General features: G+C 41.7%; 1 protein-coding gene across 2 annotated transcripts in view; it reads right to left on the bottom strand.

Moving 5' to 3' along the window:
- Nucleotides 1-902: 902 nt before the first annotated feature.
- The window catches only part of cpne9 (copine family member 9), a 103,593-nt gene continuing 94,573 nt past the window's right edge, over nucleotides 903-9,922 (bottom strand). For both annotated transcript variants that reach the window (XM_003217913.4, XM_062973740.1), the window contains 7 exons: nucleotides 9,617-9,663; nucleotides 8,652-8,833; nucleotides 7,581-7,708; nucleotides 6,324-6,426; nucleotides 3,484-3,541; nucleotides 3,172-3,245; nucleotides 903-1,462 (listed from right to left, as the gene is read on the bottom strand). In XM_003217913.4, coding sequence (XP_003217961.3) covers nucleotides 1,307-1,462; nucleotides 3,172-3,245; nucleotides 3,484-3,541; nucleotides 6,324-6,426; nucleotides 7,581-7,708; nucleotides 8,652-8,833; nucleotides 9,617-9,663 — 748 coding nt within the window. In that variant the 3' untranslated portion in view covers nucleotides 903-1,306. The remainder of the gene's footprint in view (nucleotides 1,463-3,171; nucleotides 3,246-3,483; nucleotides 3,542-6,323; nucleotides 6,427-7,580; nucleotides 7,709-8,651; nucleotides 8,834-9,616; nucleotides 9,664-9,922) is intronic.

Genomic DNA, 9,922 nt, shown 5'->3' with positions numbered 1-9,922 from the left:
TAGCAAAGAGGTGAAGGAAACAGAGAAACTGATGAAACCTCCTTTTTGGAAAGCAACCTTGAAAGATTGCCTCCCAGGGAATCCTCCCTGCCATAGGAAAAAAAATAGTTCCATGTTGGAATTATACCCCACGCTGCCCAAGTCTGCAGTCCTTAATGAGGAGTACTTAGTTAGCCTAGAATAGGCTGAGGGTTTCCCTTCCCCCATGTCTCCTGTATGACAGTGGGAATGCATCTAATTTCTTCACTCCTCTCTGTTTCTGCTCTTATTCTGATTAGTTTTGCCGAATGGATACTTTTCTACTGCAAGCCTTTACTTCTGACTAGCTTTTTACATCTTAGTATATAGTGAATGTGCTGGGTGTTTGACATTTCGCTCTGCTTGTGTGTCAGGAGAAATTAAGTGTCTTGGAGCTTTTTCTTCTCCTTGAAACTTGAAGAGATGGAGTTATAGAATAGCTAGGACCCCATTCTTTACTATTAAGAAATGTAATTATTATTTTTGTAAATTAACTTTTTATAATCTTAAAGATTGAACTCTCCATGCTTGCCTCCTGAGCTCTAAATTACATGGCACATGGCACTTCATGCTCTGCTTGCTGTAAGCTGAATTCTCAACTATAAGTATCCTGCTTTTGTATTTTTGGATGCTCTGCTGTATTTTTGTGAGTTTTTCCTAACACATAAAATTCCTAACATTCAATCCCCCAATTTCATGCTTAAATGTGGATACATAGTGACTAGCATGAATTTAAAGATGATAACTATGGTTATTTGTAGCTGAAGGAAGCAGAGCTACTTGAAGGAGTTTGGGAGGCATAGTTTTAAAAAGTTAGAATTCCATAGCATGAACAATGATCTAATTCCATAGGATCAATAACAAAAGGTAATAGACATAATCGATCCTGGGGCCAAGGATGGTTTATTATCAATAACCAGGTAATCAACAGAGTTAGATGGCACCTTATTTAGCAGATTTGGTCTCAAGGAAAAGACTGCTTCAGGGCCAGCTGCCTTCCTCGCTCCCCTCCAGCCCTTGCTCCAGGCTAGAGCTGCCTAATGGAGTCATTCCTTTGAGCTTCTGGGGTTTTTTTTTCATGCTTTTGTGCTGGTGTCTCAACCTGTATGGGGGGAGTTGTCTCCTGCCAGCCCCCATAGAGATGTCCTCTTCTTTCCTCTGGCCCCGATCTAGCCAGCTCCAAACGAGAGGAGTGGGAGCAGCCCGTATGGCTCAATTGGTAAGAGTCCATTGCATTCCCAGCTGGGGCTGAAATACTGGTTTGAGTCAGGCTGCACAGAGGAAAGAGCTACTGTTGTTGGCTAGCAGAAAGGGGCTTGATGTCCCGGGTCTTCATGTAGGAGAGGAGCTGCTCAGGGATTTCGGCTAAGACGTCCTTTGCCAGGCGGGCCATGCTTAGCACGTGATTCCCTGAATGATCCACATAGTCCCGGAATGGCACAAACTGCAGTAAGAGAAAAGACAGATGGGCAGACTTTGGGAACATCAGTGATCATAATGCATTAGCTTTAAGGCATTTTAAAATTTTGATCTAACCATGATCAATGCTACAAAAAAATAGGGAAATTAATTTGCTAACTAATTTGACAATGAAATGGTTATATTGTTACCTCCGTTTAGACTTACTAAAGCTTCCCAGTAATAAAAGGAAAGCAAAAGCAGCTGTGTAGTGGTTTGGATATTGGGACTGGAAATCAGGGTTCAAATCCCCAATCAGCCATCACCCATCGGGGAAATACACTCTCAGTCTCTGAGGAAGGCAATTGAAAACCTCTCCAAACAAATCATACCAGGATAGGTCTGCCATAGGGTCAGGTTGGAAATGATTCAAAGACACACAACACTCATTATACTTAATGGTAATTATTACTCCAAAATCACATTTCTGAGTATTTGGTGATTACAATAATATAATAGTTACTGAAAATTTTAATATAGGTAACCAATTTTCTATTAATTAGGTTAATCAATCCATTAGGTTAATTAATTCATTGAAATACAAGAAGCTTCAGCTGGGAACCAAATGGGCAGGGAAAAAGCCCAGCTCTACTACTTCAGTCAATTTGGGCAAAACCTCTTCTAGTTGAATCACCATTGTGTAAATCATGGTTAGCAGACATCTTGTTAGTGACATATGGAGGCACAAGTTTATCTTATGCTTGGGTTCGTATTTTTTTAGCCTGTTGCAGAAATTGGTAGTCTCTCTCTTCCACACTCTACAATACCAAGTTGTTATACTCCTAGGGTTCACTGTTCTCTTGTGATAGCATCCTACGGTTATTCAATGGCCAGGAGTAAACAGTGGAAGGGGAATTGGAGAAACAGCTGACTATGTCTCCACAATTAGACATAAAATTATTTTACCCATTGAGTTCTCCAGCGGATCTCAGTGGATGATATCATCAGGTCTGGCCTGAGTAAGGGACCATAGCCAGACACTTCTCTGGTCCCTCTACTCTCTCTTAGCCAACAAACGGTGATCGGTGGTCTACAGTGATTAAACAGTGGGTCTGAAGGAAGGGGTTGAAAGGAAAGTTGTATGCCTGCAGACCTATTACATTAGCCTGTATCTTCCATCTTTGATATATGCTACTGTGGAGATCAAGTCCATCTAGAGCACTGCTGATATTTTCATGCAGCTCAGTAAAGATAAAAACAAATACAAACTGTCCCGGGCTCTGTTTCTTTATGCTCATTGCATGCATGAACAAATATCTGGGTGGGTGCTGGGGATGGTTAATGATTTACATTGATCCATATGTCTAACAAAGTAGACATAGGGGTTACACTAGATGGCCCATGTAGTCTCTTCCAACTTTATTATTCTATGATTCTACGTCCATTGGGGATTTTGGACCAAGAGTCCAAAAAAGAGTTTTCTAATTCTGACCATGGAGAGATGCTAAATCTGTTTCCTGGCCAGGCACACAAATGCTCATTGAGGTATTTTGGCAAATGTTTGCAAGTTAAGGCAGGTTACAAAGAAATGTTGGGTATCACTCCCACTATTACTCCTAACTAAGGGCTGGGCAATAAGAAATAAAAAGACCCCTTTGAATGTCATGATTCCTACAAAGTGCTTGATAATAGAAAGTTTGCACAACCTGAAAGTGGAAAGAACAACAAATTGGGGAGTTCTCCTTTAAGTGTTACCTGCACAATGTCCCTCTCAGCATAGCGTCCCCTGGAAGAGACTCGCACTTCATCTCCGTCCAGCTCTTCCATAGCTGAGGATGATAAAATAATATTTATATCAACTTCTGCAACCCTTACCCAAGCATATAAGAAAAAAAGTGCTTCCCAACTTCACCTCATTGCTCAAGTGTGAATGGCTAAGGAGAGGACTACCCACCATATTATCATGACCCTTGAGTGATTTCTGAAAGCATCAAGCCCACTAATCTGGATCTTCAAACTTCTATCCTTGCTGGCTCCATAAAGTGTCTATGTAAGGGCAAAACCTACCTCCAAACTCAGCAGGGCCTACCCCAACGATGATGATGGACATAGGCAGAGAAGAGGCCTGTGGGGAGAATGGTACCGTCTCAGAGGTTGCTTGCACAACACTGGTTTCTCTATGCAAACATCTGTTTCCTTGTCAGAATGTACTCTTCTACAAAACTGGCCTAAAGTAGCAGTTAAGTGCCATCTCCTAATTGAAGGTTCATACCCAATGTGAGTTTAAAATTATTTTTTGCAACTGAGGCTGAAATCCCACCAGCATCTCTTTCTGTCATTAGTAGTATCTTAGCTGGCAAAAGACATACATGTGACTGCATGTAGAACCCCAAGCTCTAAAACAGGGGTCCCCAAACTTTTTAAGCCGAGTGCCGGTCCACAATCCTTCAGACTGTTGAGGGGCCGGATTATCATTTAAAAAAACAAAACAAATTCCGATGCACACTGCACATGTCTTATTTGTAGTGCAAAAACAACAACAAGAAGAAGAAAAATGAAAGAACAATACAATATTTAAAAATAAAAACAATTTTAACCAACATACATTGATCAGGATTTCAATGGGAAGTGTGGTCCTGCTTCTGGCCAATGAGATAGTCAAGTTAATTAGGATTGTTGTTGTTGTTGTTGTTGTGTGCCTTCAAGTCATTCCAGACCTTGGGTGAGCCTAAGTCTAAAATTTATTTATTATTTATTTATTTACTGCATTTATTTACTACATTTGTATCACACCCTTCTCACCCCAAAGGGGACTCAGAGTGGCTTACAAATTATATGTACACACAATATATTATATTATTAGCATAGCTCAATATTAGCATTATATATTACTATATTGAACTATACCACTATACTGTAATATTATTAGTAATATTATATGTAATATAGAACATATAATTAATATTATTATATGGTATTATTATTAGTGTTATATTGTATTACATTATATGTATATACAATATATTATATTATAAAACTGAGGGCGGGGGCCAGGTAAATGACCTCAGAGGGCCGCATCCGGCCCCCGGGCCTTAGTTTGGGGACCCCTGCTCTAAAACATGCCTCCAGGAAAAAATATTTCGACATGGACATTTCCAATAGATGAAAAGGCTTTATGCGTATATTTGCACTTTGTTTTGAAGCTGACGAGAACTCTTCAAAGTGCAATTTGTCTTGAAAGCAAGGCACATACATTTTATTTCAAAACAGAAACAATATTTTATTATATTTTCCAATGATTTTCCTGCCTCTTAGTTAATTTTAGCTGGCCTGGAGGAAATGAGTGGTTCCAACAAGTTGATGGCTCATGATTTAGGCCAAGGCATACATTGCAGGGGACCTTGGTATATGATTCTTTGGGGAAAGCTGCTTTGAGTCTTTCCGAAGAGATAATAGTGGGTTATTAATAATGATTATCATGGTTATGATGTTAAGCAAAGGGAATCTCTCACAGGTAAAACACCATATCTTTGTCAGTGTACCATATTTCACTGTGTAATAGTGACACTTTTAATTTCTTTTTTCAGTTCAAGAAAGGGGAGCGTGACTACAACACAGTGAAAACATTCCAGCTTTGGGGCTTTATTCAGCTGGCAGCCGAGTGAAGCCCTGTAGCTACTAAGGTGGTGTGCGGGAGAAAGTGTGAAGCTTCACTTGCCCACATGCCTGACCCTTGAAGCTATGAAGGTTCACTTGGCTGGCAGTTAAGAGCTCTAAGGGGGGAGGCACGTGGGCGAGTGAATGAAAGGTGTGAATATTATGTGAGAAAGACTCTAAAATACCAATTTTGTCACTCTCAAAATGGGGGTTTGATTACTTTGTGAGGAAATACAGTAATTTGCTTAGTGTGCATTAACAGCCTGCTCAAGGTTGTATTGACCACCTCAAGGATTTGGTATCCCATTATATCTTCACAAACATAATGTAAGAAAGACTGTTATTGTCTCCAAGGTTGAGCTGGTATAGGAAGATGCGATTATGAGCCAGGTCACAGTGGGTAAGCAATCCCTCAGGATAAAGGCACATAATTCCAAGAAAAAAATGATATAATTTAAATATGTGTTCAGCCTCGTTTCTGAATGTTTTGATGTTGGTTACACCCTCTACCTGCCACACAGCATCTCAGTAGGGCAACATAGCTGTCTCCATCCTGCAAGCTTTAATGTCTGTAACATCACCATAGTAAAGATAAAGGTTTTCCCTTGACATTAAGTCTAATAGTGTCTGACTCTGGGGGTTGGTGCTCATCTCCATTTCTAAGTCGAAGAGCCGGTGTTGTCCGTAGACTTGAAAATGAGATTGGGGGGCCTAAGAGAGGTCATGGGGGCACCTTTCTATATTACAGTTCTTTGAATATATACTAGTTAGCTTTGAGCCCCCAATGAAGCCCCCAGTGGCTCAGTGGATTAAACCACTGAGCTGCTGAACTTGCTGACCGAAAGGTCAGTGGTTCGTTTCTGGGCAGCAGGATGAGCTCCCGCTATTAGCTCCAGCTTCTGGCAACCTAGCAGTTTGAAAACATGCAAATGTGAGTAGATCAATAGGTACTGCTCCGGCAGGAAGGTAACGGTGCTCCATGCAGCCTTGCCGGCCACAAGACCTTGGAGGCATCTATGGACAATGCAGGCTCTTTGGCTTAGAAATGGAGATGAGCACCCCCCCCCCCAGAGTTGGGGAAAACCTTTACCTTTACTACCTAGCTTTGAAAAAAAGTCACAGGCATTTGGAATAACATCTATGGTAGAACTGGAATTCAAGATGTTTCCGTGATGTCTCTGAAGTTAGTGGCTGTTCCTTTCTCCCATCCTATTACTCCCATCCCATGTTAGGAGGAAGATCCAACTCACGCTGACAATTGCTTCCTTCGTTTGCAGCATGTCAGAGATGACTCCGTCTGTGATGATGAGAAGAACATAATACTGGGACCCATCAGTAATCTCGGCAGCCAAACTGCGATAGAGAAAGAGGGGAAAAGACCAGAATGGGAAGCTGCCTTAGACCAAGTCGATCCATGTCAGCCAGTCTTGTCGACACTGACTGGCAACTGTTCTCCAAGCTGAATTTCTTTCTAGTTCTATCTGTAAATGGAAGGAATTGAACTTGGAAACACAATAGCCTCAGCACTGAATTTACTCAGTGTCTGCATCTTTCTAGCTTTCCACTGTCCACTCAATCTTTTTCCCCTAAACCTCTTTTCTAATGTATGTTCTGTGAGGTTGGTCAGAAAATTAAAATACCAGCCTTGCTAATACTTGGCCCAGGGAACATGTGGCCCCCTGGATTTTTGGAACTGCAACAATGTTCAGTACCAAAGGATGAAAAATGCCTCACAATAGGGTCGAAGTGTTTGAGTGAGCTGAAGCATCCTCTGTCTGCATCTACCTATCTTGATTCCACTGTGATGTAAAGTCATACTCTAAGGCAGTGGTTCTCAACCCGTGGGTCTCCAGATGTTTTGCCCTTCAACTCACAGAAATTCCAGCCAGTTTACCAGCTGTTAGGATTTCTGGGAGTTGAAGGTCAAAACATCTGGGGACCTACAGGTTGAGAACCACTGCTCTAAGGGATGTTTCTCAATTTCTTCTTCTCGACCTTCCAAGATTCTGCTAAGTTAGAATAACACCTTGAATAACTTTCCTATTGGAGTTCCTACAATAAAGCTTAGTTTCTTTCCCAAAGTCATTGGCATGTTTGCTCCTTAAATTAAGATCTCTAAGGGCTGTATTAATTGTAACACAGATCTTATTGGATTGCAATCCCCATCAGTGTAATCAGTCATAAGGGCTGGTAGGTATTGCACACATTCACTTTTCCTAATAAGAGTAGTTCTTTCACCCGCTTCAAGTGCCATGCTTCATATCCTGCTGTGACCTCTGTATGGATAAAGAAACTACCCTTGCCTGTGAGGAAATGCCAACAATTGAGCCAGACTGGACAGCTCTGAAGGTAAACATTATTTTTTCTAGGTTTAGTAAGACTAACTCAACTGGCTCTGGGCAAGTCATAGCTCAGAACGGTACTGTTTGTAGGTGGTTACCATGAACTTCTAAAAGGCAGAACTTAAGAAAGATTTTCTCTGGACTTCTTTCCTACTCTTCACTTACCGGGCAACTTGGTTGATGACAGGCGCAAAGTTGGTTGGTCCATATAACTGCACAGTGCGCAAGCTTTGGAAATATGATTCCAACACCCCCTCAATACCCTCACAGTTGGGGTTGTCAAGGTTGTTATTCTGTGGAGAAAAGGGTGCAGCTGAGCAAACACAAGAGGGTATGTCTTTGTTACTCTGACCCAAGGCCTTGGGTGATACATACATGAGCATCTAAAGCATCTTCAGAAGTATGAGGGAAAAAAACCTGATAGCAGTAGCAACAGGTTGGATTTAAGTCTTAGCGTGGAATTATGTTTCATTCATTCACTTTCTACAAGATAATCTACAATGTCACCACCATTGTAATTCATTCTATATATTCTGTGGTCTTCTCTTCTTTTCAGAAGAATGAATGAGTCATACAATCACCATAAAATTAGATACCTTTGGCACTACAGTTTTGAATTTTAAAGAGAGGGAGTTTGACATGGCTAGCTGGCATATTAGAAAAAAAACTAGTTCTGATCATTATGAACCATATATGAGCCCACAAGAACCTTAAGATCTTCTGGAGAGGCCCTGCTCTCAGTCCCACCCGCCTCACAGGCACGGCTGGTGGGGATGAGAGACAGGGCCTTCTCGGTGGTGGCTCCCTGGCTGTGGAATTCCCTACCCAGTGACATTTGGCAAGCCCCATCCCTTTTGGGGTTCAGAAAAAAACTGAAGACCTGGCTATGTACGCAGGCATTTGAAGAATAAGCATGTGTTGGCTTTGACGCGGTCTGAATTACGGCTCTTGTATAAGGTCTGGTGGATGAATGGCATAAGCACTTTGCATTGTTTTAAACTTGTATATTGTATTTTATGACTATTTTATGACTGTTTTAACTGTTTTAATCGTTTTAGTTTATTGTATATCAGTGTAACGGCATCAATTGCCATTGTAAGCCGCCCTGAGTCCCCTCGGGTGAGAAGGGTGGGGTATAAATAATCGAAATAAATAAATAAATAAATAATATAAAAGGTCAGGAGCTTACCATGAGGGTCCCAACCCCAACCAAAGAGAAAATCAATTCCCACCTACCAAAGGGAACTGGTGGGACACCTTTCCATCTGGTGGGACTTTGGCTCCAAAACCATAGGCGGGGAAAAGCTTGTCACTGTCGTAATCCTGGATGATTTCCCCCACAGCCTTCAGCGCCATGGCATAGGAGCTGAGTTGATATGGGCTCATGTAATGGAGGGAGGTGGGCTGTGAAGGAATTCCTGTGTGAAAAGGCATTCTGTCAGGCTCCAAAATCCTGCATCCGCCCCACCTTGCTCACCCCAGCCATTCAGTTCTGGGACTTCCCATACTCAATACATGCACAATATGAAGAAACCTCTTAAAATGACATCTTTCCCTTCAACATAGCTTGATTGTGCCTCTCCTCTCCTCCACTTGGAGGTAATATACCATAGTGGGTCTTCCCACCTCCCTCATTATCTTCCTTTACTCTTTTATCCATCAGTCCTATCCTCAAAATTGATTTGCACCAGTCTGTGCACCATGGCCAGAAACTGACTGTCCAGAAATATCAGGTTCATTGGGTGTTGGTTCAGTGGTTGCCTTATACTCTGCTATAATGTTTTTATTCTGTTTTATGATACTGTTTTATATATCTCAGTGTGTTATTTTAATTATGTTGATCGGGCTCATCTCCATGTAATCCGCCCCAAGTCCTTTCGGGGAGATGAAGATGGGGTACAAAAATAAAGTAGTAGCTGTTGTTGTATTATTATTGTTGTTGTTGTTGTTGTTGTTGTTATTATTGCTCATGTTTCATCCACATGTACTGAGCCTCAGTCTCACATTTCTTTTCCCAAAGGTTAATTCCACTCCTCTTTGGTTCCCCATGCCAAGTGTGGCAATCTCTATCACTTAGGAGATATCCAAATTAGGCATTCCCAAAGAGGACCTCATCCTTTGGCCACAGACCCTTGGCTATTGGCTTCTAGCAGCTAAGCTACCATTTTCCCTTTACTGACTCAAAGGTGTGTCACACTTACCATTGGAGGCTGTGAAATCAATGGCAACTGTGAAATTCAACTGAGTCCTAAGAGTGGAGGATAGGGAGGAGAAAAGAAGGAAAAGGAGATGGTCATTCTCTTGAATTTTCTAAACTGTTTTCAGTTCTGTCTCCACCCCACCAGCGGTCCTGCTTAGCCTTCTGTTGATGTCCTCAAGAACTTCATCCTTACGATCGTTAGCAGTCCTCAGGGGTTTCAAATCCCAGTGCTTGACACACTGCTTTGTTCTGCCCATCCTTGTGTCTACCACCCTCCTTACAGCCTTGTTCTGGGGCAGAGCTTTCC

The sequence above is a fragment of the Anolis carolinensis genome, chromosome 2 (assembly GCF_035594765.1).
Source record: "Anolis carolinensis isolate JA03-04 chromosome 2, rAnoCar3.1.pri, whole genome shotgun sequence".
NCBI classification, from domain to species: Eukaryota; Metazoa; Chordata; class Lepidosauria; order Squamata; family Dactyloidae; genus Anolis; species Anolis carolinensis.
The sequence above is the reverse complement of the archived record's forward strand: the minus strand, read 5'-3'. Positions and strand labels throughout refer to the sequence as shown.